Genomic DNA, 15,968 nt, shown 5'->3' on the forward strand with positions numbered 1-15,968 from the left:
TTTTTTTAGCAAACCTTTTTTCGTAAACTTTGCATTTTCAGTGCTTCTGTGAAAATAGTTGATATGCGCTTTGCACGTTTTGTGAACTAAACCTACTTTATTTCTTTCCTAGTTTATTGAACCTTTCCTTGTGTTTAATATGTTTACTTTCCAAAAAGTATGACATGTCCCAATCCTTGACTACCATGTCTGTGTGTGTCTGTCATTGCTAAAAAATATATAATAAGTTGACCATCAAATATTGTGTTTGTCCAAATAAAGAGGTGTCCAAGGAATTTGTTTACAGTCAGACTGTTGGTCCATACAGGCTCTCCTTTATGATGAACCTCAGTACTTGACTTGTTCCTATAAGATGGGAAGCACCAGTGTGTGTGTGTGTGTGTGTGTGTGTGTGTGTGTATGGTGTGTCAGAGCCCTGGCACTAAGATAAGTGGTTACCTAGAGCAGCTGGCCTGATGCTTGATGCCATTCATTCCTTTTTGGCTCCCAGTAAATCCTGTGAAAGAAACTCTTGTTCTCCTTCACATTCAGCTGAGAGATTCTGGAGTCTGGAGACGTTCAGACATTCAACTGATCAACAGCTCAACTCCAGCTTCAGGTAAATCTCAAATTTCTGCTACTTTTTGGATAACTTTGATAACATCTCCGCATCAACGGTTTGTAAATTAACAGCAGTGTTTGTTTTATGATAAAAGAGATGTTCACATGGCATATTCTGCTACTTTTCAAATTGCTTTCTTTTATTCCAGATTTGCATCATTTATTTATACACCTACATCTTTGAGTTTTACTCCTGTGGCAGAAGGAAGACAGTTGTTAACTTGTATTTTTTTATTATTGAGTATGTATCTGTGTGTTTCTGTGTCTCTGTTTATCATCCATTAATTTTTTTAATTACAATATCACAGCTATTTATTTTCTTTTTCTAATTTAGAGACATGAAACTTGTGATACTGGTTGCTCTTTTGAGTGGTAAGTCAGACTTTTAATTTAATGACTGAATAAATGTTCTTTAATCCAAAATGTGTTTAATGAGTCGATTGTTGTTTTATTGTTAGGGCCATGCCAATTTCAAAATGTAATTTGATAACCAGTCGCTTGCTTAAAGCTGTAAGCATTAACATAATCCACTGGAATACTCAAACTCAGTAATGTAATTAGTAATGGATTACTCTGGTTTTACAACAATTATCAACTATTATTTCAAGATGTCAAACTATCTTAGTGTCTCTAATCTTCCAATCAAAATGTATTTTCTCCACCTATCTGTGATCTGATGTGTTTTATATATATGAAGGATTACAGTTACCATTTTTGTAATCAGATTTATAATCAGATTCCATTACATGTAATCCATTACTCAGAATGCCTTTGTGTTTTCTGTATTTTTGTAAAAATGTGCCTTTAACATTGTGATCAGGGGTTTTTGCTGCCCCATTCATGAAGGAAGAGGAGGCGAAGCAGGTTATCCGGCTGAAGAGACAGTCAGGATACTGGGATCCAAACCACTCTCAGAACCAGTGGGGTTACACCATTCAAGAACAGGTGACGCCGCACTGCATGATGGGAATGTATAGTGGGATCAGTCAGTATAGCCACTGACTAGGCCTGTCTTATCTTTAGTCAAGGACACATTCTCTCTATTTAATGTTTCACTTGTGACCCACCTGTATCAGCCAAGACTTTGTCATCCATGAAAGAGGCTTTTCTGTGACAAATTATCTTTGTTCCTCAGGCGAACGAGTACTGGACAGCTCTCCGAACAGATGCTCAGTACTACATGGACATGAGCGCCCTGATGTTTGACCGCTCTGTGGCTACGTGAGTGAGATAATTACCAGCAGCATAATATCTAATATGTGCCAGTTGGTGGATGTTTTAACCCTAGGCACCTTACAGCACCATGAGGGGATACTTTTTATTTTGCATGGGTGAATCCAGAGGGGATTGAACTCCTCACCCTGGCAACATTAGTGCCACGTTCTGCCCACTGAACCACAGGGCCACACTGACATGAGACAGCATTCATCATCTGAAGTTCATCTTTTAATAGCTCTAAAGTGTTGGCATTTTGTCCACTAAGGACTTAAATTATAGCTGCACTAGGAAAGATTTGTATGTAAAAATACACCCGTCTTATCAGCTTAAATCACAAAGTGCATGGGACTGCAATAAAGAAGAGCGTCCCATCCCCACTAACTGAAACACTGCAGATTCACCCTATTTGCCCAAATTACATTCTGGTGTTGGGTTTGAACACTTCTCTGCCCATGGGGAGTGATGAATCAAAGAGCAAAATACAAACTGTCTCCTAGACAGCAGTGATAAAGCAGCAGTGACCCAGATAAATGTTAGATCTTTGCCTCTCTCATCCATTTTCTTTGGTTTTCTTTGGTATAAAGCATCACACTGTGCGTCTTACTGATGTCACATTACATGATTTCTGGTCATTGAAGTTCAAATGTTTCAGACAGTTATCTCTTGCTGCCATTTGGAGCCGCCAATGTGCGAAGACGCCTAGTGCAGCTTTAAGCATTATACTTGAAAAAGTGTCATAATTGACTTTTAATCATGTGCCATCAATCCCTTTGTGCTATCAAGGTGCCACTTCTTTCAAATGATGGAGGAGCAAAACATTTCACATCTCATATTTCATATATTTTCATGTTACTTGTCTGTGTTGCAGTGAAAACAACAGGCTGTATATGGAGATGCTGCGCAACGCTCGCGCTCACCTGGACAGCCAGACTGGTCAACACTAACCAGAGGAACACTGAAGATGAGGAGTCACACTGTAGATACAACAATACAGCGCCACCAAGTGGCTGTGGCTGAAATATCCACACTAAAGTGCTTTACAGGAAGAATAAATATTCATGTTTGTGAGCCTCTACCACATACTTTCATGAAGGAATGTATTCTGTTTGCATAGAAAATTTTGTTTTGACATGACTTACAGTACAAATCAGTATTGGTGCAACATGGAGTTTAATACAGTCTTCTCTGTACATATGCTTGGCAAATAAATGTATACTTGTGTGTTTTGCTTGGCAAGTAATCTCATATTCTAACATAAAAGATAATGCTGTTGAAATTGGCAGTGCTGTTGATTTTACTGTTAAACAAAACAGACAAGATAAAGCAGAGTTCATGAATATCCATAACAAGGTTATATGAGGTATATAAGGTAGTGTTGTTTTATTTCCACTGTTTTTTATGTTTTTGTAAACAAACAACAACCACACATATTAAGGTACATGAGCCTTACTAGATTTTTCTGTTATTTGAAATGTACACCTCCTCATTCCACACAGTCAAGGGAGTTGAATGCTATTTTTTTTATAAATTACAGATTGTTTTCAGAAGCATCATGCCTAGCTAAACCCACCACACTGTCAGATTGTAAGTGATCAACCAATACGTTATGCCTATTTTACATTACATTTTCAGGATGTTTAATAAAGATAAGAATCAAGCAACTGGAAGTTTGTGTGCTATATGTAGTTGCAGACTGTGGTTCTAGACTTAACACTTTCTAATAAGTTTGTCTTAACTAATGTTAGTTAATGTATGATCTAATGTTGAACTAATGCATTTTTTTCATGTTTATGAAGGTATTCACAAAATTAAACAAGGTGTTACTCTAAATTAACACATTTTACATTACTTTTTTAAGGTGAGAAGTCTTTATGCTTTTTGAAAAAAAAAAATATATATCAATATTGAAAGTGACACAAATATTAAGGATAATATAAGTATTTAACATTATTTTTGTGCTATAACCTTACTCAGACATTAGTCACAGACTCAAGTGTTAACAACCAGAACTGCAGACAGGAGGCTTTGAATGTGTCACTATGGCTTCACCCTCAAAGAAGACTATAAGGACACACTGTTCCTCTGTTCAGCTTCTTTCCTGGACGTCTGTAATAACACAATGAGACAAGGGCATTGAACATCAATGCATCCTTCTTAATCTTGTTAGAATAATACTGTTCTCTATGGGAGAATACATGAAGCAACAAAGCATCTGTCTCTGTCTTGCACGTCATACCCATTAAAAGACGTAGATGGCAGATGTGATGCATTTGGTGGTTCAACCTTTGTGTTCAGCTCTGAGAAGAACTTGAGATGGGAAGGAAAAAGAAGACGCACAGGATTTGTTTCATGAGGCTGGAGAGGATCAGAAAAAGAACTTTTTTTTTTTTTTTTAAAGATCCTCTAAGGGAAAAAACAGAATGCTGTTTGTGTTTTGCACCCCCTCTTGTTTGTTCAAAGTAGGATGTTTTGGTCGTCTCTATGGTTTACCACTGGGTGGTGCTTTCCTTTTTCTGTGGACACTCCCGTTCTCCACCCAACTCCTTCATGTATTTTTAGTATTTCTCTTGTTTGGGAATCTCGTTTATGTGTTGCTCAGTTTTTTCTCAGTTTTTCATGAGAGGTAGATGTGTTTCTTTTATGCCACCATCTTTCATAGACCTTTCAGCCCCTTTTAAAGCTTAGGACAAACTAAAAATACAGTCTGGATTGATCAAAACCAAAGACCATGGAAGGGTTTTGTCACTGATATGTCTTCTGTAGCACAAGGGAAGAGCTTTTTCAAAGCTCAAAGAACAAAATAACTTCCCCCAAAACTTTAATTTTATACAGTTATATATAATATATAATTATATATAATATAATGTTTAATATATTTTTTTTTATTATTGGCATTTTACATTTTGTTGGCAAGTTTTTAGTGTCTGAGTAATGTTTTGGCCAAAAGATTGTTAAATGTTTAATGAAATGCTTTTTATGCTTAACAGTTGTGTGGCTTTCAAATTTGATGGGGCGATTTGTTGAGGTAATCTTTGGGAAAGTAGAAAATCCTCTCACCTTAAAATAGGTCATGTAAAATGGGCTGATTTAGTGTTAACAAACATGATTTAATGTCATTTAACGGCATTAGCATTAATGCTTTACATGGAATAATAAGCCAATGGTTTACAACAGGTGATGGTAATTGGTTATGTAAGGGTTAATCAACATAACTTCATGTCTACAAATATAAAGAAACCTCTAGTAAAGGATATATACTGTATCTGATTGATGAAACGTTAGAATATCGCTTAAATAACATGATGAAATGCTGACATCCCCTACATCCTGTGTTTTTGACATTTATGGAAAACAGAAGGGAATGACCAGTTCACATGAGCAGATTAAGAGAGGAACAAAACTTGGTCAGTCACTGTAAATATGTTCGTTCAATAGCAAATATCCATAACATTCTGACTCTTCAAAACACATTGTACATTAAAAATAAAAACATTTATCAGTCTTTTAAGACAATCTAATTGGTTTCACTCTGTGTTTTTAATAGTTAAATAATAAAAATGTATGAATCGTGTAATGTGAATATTTATGAGTTTATCAGTGTGCCAATCTGGACCTTTGTTATCTAGGAAATGTGTGTCACTGCCAGGACCTTCTCAATTTTTAATTACTTACAATTTTAAACCACTAGTGTAGGATTATGAATATCTTTATTTTTCATTGAATGGAGTAGAGGTATACATGACATAAAATATGACAAAATGCAAACATCATGTATTAAAAACAACTTTATTATTGTGATTAAGTAATTCTGGACAGTAGGACAAATAGCTTTGGGGATTGTGTAGTGCATATCACTTTAAATTTCATAATATAATCTCCATAGTTATTATTTATAGATGTTAAAAAAGGTAAAATGTCTGTCGAGTTTTCAATTATTCATTAGGCTTTGACATATGTGGTTTGTAATGCAATATCTGTGTGCAGTGCCCAAAACTACAGCAGATTTTGCATCTGAGGCTGGTAAAATAGTGAGACAGACTGGGACACAATTTGCAACAAAGAAAAACAGAACAAGCAGAATAAAGACGACCGCTCTGTAATGAGATCCCCAGATAAAACCCTACAAATAAACCTCTGATCAACCAATCGGTGACCTGGATGCTGCATCATCCCCCTAACTTAGCCTAACTTGTAGACTTCAAAGATTTGCAAAGATGTAAAAGGCGGTGGCATCTCTAAGGAAATGGGAAAGGTAGTTTAAATGTTGTTGGTACCTTGCAAGATTAACTGTTTTCCTTCTCTTACACTAGACTCCTAAAAAGTAGTTAAGAATTAATTTGTGCTTCTTGAGTGTGATAACTAGAACAACCCCCTCTGTATTGTGTCAGTATTTCTATTTATGTATATTGTTATTAAGTGAGCTGATTATTAAAGGAATATCTGGTTATTTTTCATCACCATGCAACATGTAACATTGTGAGGACAAATGTCCTTCAATTCAATTCAACTTTATTATCCCCAAGGAGGTATTTTTTTTGCAGCCAGGTGAATAAAGAACCAACAGCACAAATAAAAATCAAAGGCAGCAGCAGGAAAAAAACAATAATAAAAACAATAGACAATAGTCAATCAAATAGATAAAAAGTCAACTAAAAGTGAATCAACAGTCAATCAATCATAAGATTTGTAGTGCAATTTAGCAATTCTATTCCACAGTTTTTCATCCTAAGTTTCATTCAGTTTCAACATAAATAGCATTTGTCATCTAAACTCGGGGACACTGCAAGCTGCAAGCTACCTAACTGAAACTGAAGGACATATAGAACTTTTTACACAATGTGTCAGGGGAAGAAAAATAACCAACTAAAAATCAAAATGTCAAGGTGTTCCTTTAATAATCACCTCTAAAGAGTTCCTCTTCCTCAGTGACTAGGGACGAGCTACAGATTGGTTTTGAAGGTGGATTCGTCATTCGCATGTGAAAGGGATGTGATGTCACTGCTAGTTTGAAGGCGGATCCTCACTTGCAATTGGAGGAGGGACTTTGAGGAACATATGCAGAGCTGGAGTGAAGATGAGGATGGTGCCCAGGATAGAGACGGTGAGGAAAGCCCACAGGAAGATCCGGTCCAGCACCTGGGCCACAAACTTCCAGTCCTGCACCACCTGGGAGAGAGGAGAAATAAGAAAATACTCTTTATATGTAGGTGGCATGACAGCAATAGGTACACTGCAAAGCCCCAAAAGCTACACTAATGATTACTTAGATGTTTTCCTTCTTAGTTACATCCACTGGTCTTCTGTCCCTAATTAATTAATTTCCTCTTTTATTTCTCTCCCTTCTGCATAATTTCCTGAGGTGGGGACACGACTCACATGACTTGGACTCTAGTCAGACTCGAGTCACAATTTTAATTGCTTGAGACTTGACTTGATGCATGAAGAGAAGACTTGAGACTTGACTTGGGTTCTGGTGACTTGGGAGTTGACTTTGACTTGTACTCAATGACTTGAAAAGGTTTCTAAAGTCTTGACAAAATATTTTGTGTTTATGTAAATGACTTGGATTGAAAGTGATGAGATTTGTCCCACCAGACAACAGAATTTTAATTCTGTTTTCTCAATTTGTATGGAATGATTGAATTTATTGAAGTTGAAACTGATTATAGAAATCAAACTCATGCACTTACCAAGTTTTTAATCATAATGCATTGAAAAGGATATTTTGTTTTCTTTAAGAAATTAATACTGGACTCTTGTTTTGTCTTGACTTGGTGTTCTACATTTAGACTTGAGACTCAACATTAATGACTTGGACTTGACTTGGTAATCTACATTTAGACTTGGGACTTGACTTGAGACTTGTGCCTCAAGACTTGAGACTGACTTGGGACTCAAGCAAAGTTCACTTGGTCTCACCTCTGATAATTTCTAGTTTGATCACAACTGCCACAACATGAAAGTTTAAATCCAGATCAACACACCTCGCGGATGAAGTGCTCCTTGCGGATGTGTCTGCTGATGTAGCGGACGGAGTAGGTTGCCTTCTCCAGCATGGTGGCCCAGGCCTCGTCCTCCTTCCCCTCGGAGGCAGCCTGTCCGTGGGCTCCGCCGCTCGCTCTCTGGCCTCCCCTCCGCCCCCCGGAGCGCGGCTTCAGCTCGGGGCTTTCGGGAGCCAGCTCTGGGTAGTGGTAGCGGTCGGTGTGTCCGCGCATGCAGAGCATCCTGGGAAGTTTCTGGAGGAAGAGGTTGCGGACCCACGGAGACATGGGGTGGTAGGTGGCCGAGGAGCGGTGGTGCACGTTGATGACGAAGACGGTGACGATGATGGAGAGCGTGACGAAGATCATGATGAAGAGCAGGTACTCTCCGATGAGCGGGATGACCTTGGAGGAGGAGGGGATGATCTCCTCGATGACCAGGAGGAACACAGTGAGCGACACTAGGACGGAGGTGGAGAGTGACAGCTTCTCTCCTTCATCGGAGGGAAGGTAGAACACCAGGACGGTGAGAAAGGACAAGCCCAAACAAGGGATGATGAGGAAGAGCGTGTAGAACAGTGGCAGCCTCTTCAGAATGAAGGAATATGTGATGAACGGGTAGGAATACAAGCCATCCTTCCGGTTCCCCCTAGCACCGGTGGCGTTGAGGATCTCCCACTCTCCGTTGTCGAAGAAGTCCTTCCGGTCCACCTGGTAGTCCATCAGAACCATGTCCACCATGTTGCCGTCGTAGGTCCAGGAGCCGAACTTCATGGAGCAGTTCTGGCGGTCGAAGGGGAAGAAGGTGACGTCCATGGTGCAGGCAGACTTGTAGCTGGCGGGTGGCGTCCAGGTGATCGCCCCGTTGAACTTGACAATGGCTTTGGTCATCAGGGAGCCTTCAAACCGCCCATCAGCACTGAGGAAAGGTGGAGCCAAAATCAGAGAAAATCTCCTTCACTCTCACCAGGAATCAGAATCACATTTAAAATAAGTTACGATCAATGTGTAAATGAAAGTTAATGGACTGGGTGGAAGCAACACTTTTGATTACAGCTCACTTTTTCTGTTATTACAACTATCTGACAAAAAACAATTTATAGCAAAATGTGACAATGCTAAATGTCTGTCTGTCTGTCTTTCTTTCTTTCTTTCTTTTTTCTTTTTTTCTTTCTTTCTTTCTTTCTTTCTTTCTTTCTTTCTTTCTTTCCAACCAAGCCAATATTTACATGGCCCTGACTCAATATCTACAGATTTTTGGATTTGGATACATTTTGAGAAAAATAAACCACTGCAATAGATAAAAAACATATGTTTTTGATAATAAATAAACAGCAATTGTGGATATGAGGGAGTTGAAATGTAAATAATTTGTAATGATTTTTTTCATTTCTTTATTTGTTTCATGTGTATATAGTGTCAATCTTACTTCTCATAGAGCACTATGTCTGGGAGCCAGATGGTCTCAGAGGGAACTCTGATGGAGGTGATCCCACCGTAGTCCTCGGGGTTCCACCGCAGCTTGTAGTCGATCCACTCCTGGTCAACAGGAACACAGGATGCCATATCATTAGGGCTTGTGCTGGCTGATTTTTAGTACTGGTTTTAAGGTATCAAATGGATCAAATAGCTTCAGCTTCAGTCCATCGCCTCTTGAACCAGATGTGTTTCCCCTCTGGCCTGGGATCAGATCTCACCAGAGGTTTCTCTCATGTGTTTCCCTTTCTGAATAAAGTTAAGTGGGCCACACACACACCTTTTACACACCTTTCTTAAAGAAAAAAAATCAATATGTTAGATTATTTCAGTGCAAACTCAATTTTTTCTATTGTTCATGATTGCTTTGGCCTGAGTCTGTTTTGGAAAGCAGATGGCCTGGATAAATGCTACACAGAAAATTGTACTCCATAATATTATAAAATGTGCTTAAATGTATTAAATGGAACAGAAAAAAGTGTTGTTTAACAATTGGTGTTGAATTGAATGTATTTGGATCAGTATCAAAATCAAAACATTTCCAAGGATACCCAGCCCTATATATCATACAGTATTATCACGCTCAACAGAACTACTGCTGTCTGTGCCTGGATCAGCTACTGAGCCAGTACTTCAAAACCTTGTCCTGTATTACAGTGTACAAGGCATAGTATTCATACAATGTAGGTGAATACATGAAGGTGCATTTTTATTTGTCTTTTCAGATCATCCCAAAGAGTCACTCTGCTTACATTGGCCAGAGTCTGTCTTTATCTAGCCTGACTCTAGATAATTAGATAAATTCCAGGAAGCGCAAAGAGAAACCATCCCCCCTCCGTTAGCTTGTGTCTTCTCATTGACCTCGCTATGAAGAGGGTTACATAGAATTCAACCATGTGGCCTCTACGTATTTTTGTCCTTTGCTTACCTGCCACAGCCAAACATTAGTAGTCATCAGCTGGTTCTTCTCATCCTAAAGAGGCAGAAAAAAAGAGAGAGATTTACAAAGGGAAAAAGAACAAAGAGGCAAGGCAAGGACTGAGAAAACAATGTTGCATTCATGTCATATCGGATTTATCATTAATGAAAGCTGTCGACTGGGGAAAAAAATGAGTTCACATCAGCCTTCTATAGTGGTAATTACAAGTGGGACTTTTTGGCTCCAATATCTCCCACTTGGCTTCACAAATTGTGGAAGTGTTCAACACAGGTGGCAAACATGGCAACAAGTCCAAGCGAGTCCAAGATAATAAAAATATATATTATCAGTTATTTTCAGACTAATACAATCAATTCTACTTACAAAAAGTGAGAAATATCTGCTGCAATTCATTTATGGTTGACATTAAAGTAACTTATTTATGGCACAATTTACATTTTTGATGTGGCCGTTCCAACAAGTTAAACACATGAATGCTTCCAAGTTGCAACAACAAGATGTCATCCCGTTCCAATGTGACATGAATGCAGCATTAGGTTTGATTAGATTAGACTGGACGAGAAAGCTTGGTTGAAACCGGACTAAATCTGCACTCTTTCCTCTTCCATGGAATCAGATGGAATCTCTTTTGCCTGTCTGCACCATCTCTTCCTGCTCAGTTATCACAAAGGAACCTCCTTAGCAAACAAGGAACAGAATACAGAAACATAAAACCAGAGGTGGGTGCAGTGGACCAAGCTGGAGCAATATAAATATAGAAAGAGGGATATAGATATAGATGGGAATGGTGAGATGGAGAGGGGCAAACAAAGGCTTTATTTCCACATCACCAGAGACAAGTTGGAGATGTAGGGGAGAGAGAGAGAGAGAGAGAGAGCGATAAACTTGGAGAGATAAACGTGGCAAAAGAGATAGAGAGATGTACAAAGCTGGAGGTGAACAGGAAGACAGGGAGTGGGAGAGCTGTACAGTCTCATCCAGACCAGGCCAGGCCTCAGCTGTCAGACCGAGTCGGATGTCCTGATGATCACACAGAGCAGAGGTGAAGCATAATCTAATACACAGCCATGCAGCAGCCCAGAGACACTCAGGGGAGATAGATAGTGTAGCCTATCTGTTCTCTCCCTGGGTATCTCTCTCTCTCTCTCTCTCTCTCTCTCTCTCTCTCTCTCTCTCTATCTATCTCTCTCTCTCACACACACACAAATACTTCATGCACTTCCTCTTCCTTTCTAGAATTTGTTTTACCAACCCCGTTCACATAAGTTTCTGCAGAAAACCAACATATACCCACAATGGCAAATCTGCGTCACACTTGGATTTAAGCTGTGAAATCACTTTAATTATCTTAAGTATTCATGAACCCATTTCAGTTTCCCAAAACCCGATGCATCATCAACTTAAGCGACCCAGATTTTTCTACCCTGCAGAGCCACGAAGGAGCGATCTGCTTTGTTTTATTCATCCACGATCGACCTTCAAGGCACAGCACATTAGCTGCGAAGACAAAGAGTTAAATCTTAACTGGCTGAGATGAATATTTCAACGCAGAAAGAGCGGCCGTTCCATTAGCATTCCGCGCTTTCTCTTCTTGAACACCTAAACCATCTCAACCTATCAGAGCCAGCCTTTGAAATATTAAAAGGCAAACCCCTGAGAGAGAGAGTGGCGGGTCGGAGATATGAGGAGAACGCTCCAGATCTATTTCAGGACCCTGGAAAGCTCCACACTGTGAGGCTGTGGCTATTTGTAGTTGGTCTGGTTGGTTTCAGCACCATGGAGAGCAACACTGCCTGAACAATAGAATGAAGTGATAGTCTATACCAGTGATTCTCAACCTTTTTCATATCACAGACCCCTAATTTAGTCCACATTAGGGCCACGGACCCCCATTTGATCGATAGAGAGAATATTTTTATTGTTAGATATGATTTTGTCTAGAATTCCATGACTATCTGTATTTTAGGTAGAGAGATAACAGCGAAACTATGATCAAAATAATCATTCTTCTACATTCTCTAATTGTGTTAACTTCTTGTAAATGAAATAATGCTGAAGTTTAACAATTTATCAATTTGCTGGGGACCCCCTGGAACCCCCTCAAGGACCCCTGGTGGTCCCCGGACCCCACATTGAGAACCACTATACCATTTCTCATTCTCTTTCTCATTTTCATGTGTGTTAACCAGGGTTGGGGTCAATTCATGAATGAAGTAATCAATTCCAATTCAACTGAGGAAATGGAATTCAGTGAAATTCCATGTTTTTGGGGGTTTTTTTTTTACCACATATCTGAGATTACATGTAGTGTTATACAGTATATTATCAGTACTGAATATCATAAAATGTTAAAGGTACCTTTCAGGTTGTAATTGATGCATAACATACAATAGCCTAAGCATAATCCATACATTATGACTGAATGTATTTGATTTGTTTAACTGTCTTTTATTTGATCAATAACGTTTGATTGCATGCATGTGTGCTTGTTCATGCTTCCATGTGTGTGCTTTTGCATGCTTGTGTGCCTTCCAGCAATACACGTGCATGTGTGTGTATTCCTGTACTTCTACTCTTGTGAGAACCAGTTTGAGTTTTAGATCTTTGGAATGAGGTTATCTAATGTCTTCTAGGGGCTAATTTAGGGTTAGGATTTAATTAGGATTAGGTTTAGGTTAGGGTTAAGAATGTAGTAGTGTGGGTTATTGTTAGAGTGAGGGGTTAGGAATGCATGTAGTCAATGAAAGGTCCTCAAAAGGATATAAGTACAAGGATGTGTGTGTGTATGTGTGTGTTCATCCTCACCACGTCGACCAGCTGTGAGATTTTGAGTCCGAAGCGTACTCTAACGGTGTCGTTGGCACGCTGGATGGGCCTGACCCAGCGCTGGTAGCCCTGGAACAGGTTCCTGAGCAGGGTGTCCTCCATCTCCGCCAGGGACACAAACTCACCTGGAGCTAGAGGAGGAGGAAGAGAAACTTACTCATTGTTATGATGCTGAGTGTTGATTAACACCACCATCTCTTCTCTGGCCCTGCTCTTTACTTACTGCTTTTAAAGATGTAAATTGACATTTTTTTGCCACCAATTAAACAATCGTGAAAAACGAGTCGTCGGTGTGAAAATTGACTTTACAGAGTTTACTTTACTAGAGGCACAGGGGTGCGCTGAGCATGTGTAAGCACATCCTGGCACTTTCTGTCGATTGTAGTAAATACTTGGAGTGGGTAAGCCAAGTGGATTCTCCCTTGGAGTGAAAAAAGCTTACTGCCTGTCATTCACACAAGGGAGACTTCTTCACAACGTTGCCAAGTGGAGAAAATGAAAGCGCGGTTTGTGCTGAAAGACAGATGTAAACAATTCAACAGTAAAGACAACTGACAGAAAGGAATCTGAAGAGGATTTACAAGGTAAGGGATTCATTCATGCTGTAGAGTCATCAACAAGCTTGTAGACTGCCTTGAAGATTGTCTATTTGCCTGATGTAAAAACTCATTTGTAAACCTTCAACTCTAACTAGTGTAACCCACTGATGCTTTGGCATAATATGTATACAGGGAGAATGTGTCATGTTAATAAAGCAACTTGTATTGAAAGAGGCAGAGCGCAAAAGTGCAAACAAGAGAGGATAAAATAGGTTGTTTAACTTCAAACCCAGACAATCATCATAAGTATGAAGACATTTCCCCTTGAAAAGTCCCATGGCACATCACTCCAGCTGTGTGTGTGAACAGTATTGCGTCTAATGTGAGTGGTATATGGTGGACAAGCAGGTCATGCAGATATGTCGGACCAGAAGAGTGGAGGAGGAGTGTGGTAGGCTATAGCTCAGCATAGAGTTGCAAGTGGAGGGGGAAGGGACAGACAGATAGGATAACTGTATCCGGCTGCTTGGCAGTCAGGACATCAGTCAGCCTCGGGCGGTACGTCTCTCAAAGGACAGAGACTGTAATATTGACAAGAGACGGCTAATGTCAGACAAAGGGGAAGTCAAGTGAAAGAGCGTGTGTGTGTGTGTGTCTGTGCGAGACAGAGGGTGAGTGTGTGTGAGACAGAGATACACCTATGTGAACTCATGGAAGAATATAGGCTGCTTGGAGTTGGATCCAAATGAAGTATAAAGCAAGTACAAAAAATAAAATCACCTCATCTCTCTGCCTTCAAGGACTCTAAAGTGTGTGTGTGTGTGTGTGTGTGTGTGTGTGTGTGTGTGTGTGTGTGTGTGTGTGTGCTGGACACTGACATCCGACACCTGTTCCCGTTCGTCTGGTGACCCATGCCGGTCAGCAGAAACAGAGCTGGGCCATGAGGTATTATACTGTATAAACCTGTGTTCAGATGCGCACTACTGCTTTAATGCGCATCTGGATGAGAATAATCTACACTACGATAGGATGTAGGTTATGTGCAGTGTCGGGAGGTAACACTTGCTCAGTAACGCGTCCCAGTAATCAGATTGCTTTTCCAAGTAACGACAGGTGTAACGAATTATAGATTTATGTCCAAATCCAATCCAAAACGTTGTCGCTCTCTCAAAATACCAGATTGAAGTTGAATTATCCAAAACCTCCATCCCATCACCCGACTTGTTTTCCTCCTCTCACTGAGGCATATAGCTCAGATGAGAAATGACAGAAAAGTTACTTTCACCAACTAAAAGTGTTCCCACTCCTTTGATATTATCGAGGAGAAAAAGGATGAGGAGAACATCGAACATCAACGCTCTTTGGTTTCCCTTGATAATTCACACTATTCGTTGCGTTTTGTAAAGGTTAGAGAAGCTGCAATCGCCAATTTAGGGGGTGTAACGGAAAAGTAAAGAGTAGTGTAAAAAATGACTGCTCCCGGAGAGTAATAATACTTTTGAACAGAGTAACGAGTAATTGACTTTTTTGAGCTCAACACAGGTTATGTGGAGAGTTGATATAAATCTGAATATTGATTAGCTTGCTGAGACTCTTGAGAACATGATCAGTGTGTGGTTGTCTTGTCGCTTGGCGCTTCAAAATAAAATCTGCGAACTGGTAGCAAATTTGATGGAAAAAGTATGCTCAAAAACACAGAAAAAAACACCACAGAGTTTTCTTACCGGGGATGGTGGCGAGGGACAGCGGGCACAACACCGACAGGAGAAGAAGAGCGACCCGCAACTTCATGATGTTGCCTCCCGGTCCGACTGGACGCTCCTATAGGCTGCAGCCTCCTATATGAACGGTGTATTCAGCTGGAGATGGGTAGGCAAACAAACACACCGAGATGGCAAACAGACCCAAGTGACCGTCAGTATTCAAAACCACGCGGAAAACGAGCCCTCCGCCGCCGTTTTCCCGAGGGCAGGGACTCCCGGTGTGGAGGCGCAGTGGCCGGCGTCCGCATACTGTGGCTCCGGTCGGAGCGTCACGGGGAGCGGCGGACAGCGGGGCGGCTCTCCGGTGGCGGAGAGGAGGAGGAGGAGAGGAGGGAGGGGAGGGAGGGAGGGAAAGGGATGCCCGGGTGGGGCCGAGGCGTGGAGTTTGAACCGCGCTCTGAACCAATCAAAGAAACGGAAACACAATCCTGGCCGGTCCCCTAAATTAAAAAATGGTCTCACTTACAGATATTATCCCGATTCCCCGACTTAGTGCGGCTGTGGTATAGGCTTAATCAATAGTGACCTTATTGTACTTTACCTCCTATGGTATCAATAGGGTCTATAACTTTGCTATGATATTCCTATAGGGACTTATAGTGTGGCTGTGGTTCTCAATCTTGAG

General features: G+C 40.3%; 2 protein-coding genes across 3 annotated transcripts; one reads left to right on the forward strand and one right to left on the reverse strand.

Annotated features, from left to right (window-relative positions):
* The first annotated feature begins 541 nt into the window (after positions 1–541).
* Positions 542–3,471, forward strand: LOC139925301 (uncharacterized protein C3orf85-like). The gene is made up of 5 exons (XM_071916627.2): positions 542–598; positions 935–972; positions 1,421–1,545; positions 1,736–1,821; positions 2,687–3,471. The coding sequence occupies exons 2-5, from the start codon at positions 939–941 to the stop codon at positions 2,760–2,762; spliced, it is 321 nt and encodes a 106-aa protein (XP_071772728.1). The 5' UTR covers positions 542–598; positions 935–938; the 3' UTR covers positions 2,763–3,471.
* A 3,348-nt stretch (positions 3,472–6,819) lies between these two features.
* Positions 6,820–15,371, reverse strand: LOC139925734 (neuronal acetylcholine receptor subunit non-alpha-3-like). 2 transcript variants are annotated; one of them, XM_071917234.2, is made up of 7 exons: positions 15,325–15,371; positions 14,448–14,467; positions 13,021–13,172; positions 10,204–10,248; positions 9,229–9,338; positions 7,803–8,718; positions 6,820–6,984 (listed from the first exon to the last, which is right to left on the reverse strand). In XM_071917234.2, the coding sequence occupies exons 1-7, from the start codon at positions 15,369–15,371 to the stop codon at positions 6,820–6,822; spliced, it is 1,455 nt and encodes a 484-aa protein (XP_071773335.1). The 2 variants fall into 2 exon arrangements, with proteins under 2 accessions (XP_071773335.1, XP_071773326.1); XM_071917225.2 differs by lacking the exon at positions 14,448–14,467 and having other exon boundaries at positions 15,305–15,371.
* Positions 15,372–15,968: the final 597 nt, after the last annotated feature.

Source organism: Centroberyx gerrardi, chromosome 16 (assembly GCF_048128805.1).
Source record: "Centroberyx gerrardi isolate f3 chromosome 16, fCenGer3.hap1.cur.20231027, whole genome shotgun sequence".
In the NCBI taxonomy this organism is placed as follows: domain Eukaryota; kingdom Metazoa; phylum Chordata; class Actinopteri; order Beryciformes; family Berycidae; genus Centroberyx; species Centroberyx gerrardi.

What these genes read in the sequence shown, in the direction of transcription:
- LOC139925301 (XM_071916627.2), top strand. Translation starts at nt 939, where the DNA reads ATGAAACTTGTGATACTGGTTGCTCTTTTGAGTG. An exon ending in GTTACACCATTCAAGAACAG is followed by an intron (nt 1,546 to 1,735) that starts GTGACGCCGCAC and finishes TTTGTTCCTCAG; the next exon opens with GCGAACGAGTACTGGACAGC. An exon ending in TTTGACCGCTCTGTGGCTAC is followed by an intron (nt 1,822 to 2,686) that starts GTGAGTGAGATA and finishes TCTGTGTTGCAG; the next exon opens with TGAAAACAACAGGCTGTATA.
- LOC139925734 (XM_071917234.2), bottom strand. Translation starts at nt 15,371, where the DNA reads ATGAAGTTGCGGGTCGCTCTTCTTCTCCTGTCGGTGTTGTGCCCGCT. An exon ending in CTGTCGGTGTTGTGCCCGCT is followed by an intron (nt 14,468 to 15,324) that starts GTCCCTCGCCAC and finishes GAACGGGAACAG; the next exon opens with GTGTCGGATGTCAGTGTCCA. An exon ending in AGGAGCACTTCATCCGCGAG is followed by an intron (nt 6,985 to 7,802) that starts GTGTGTTGATCT and finishes CCTCTCTCCCAG; the next exon opens with GTGGTGCAGGACTGGAAGTT.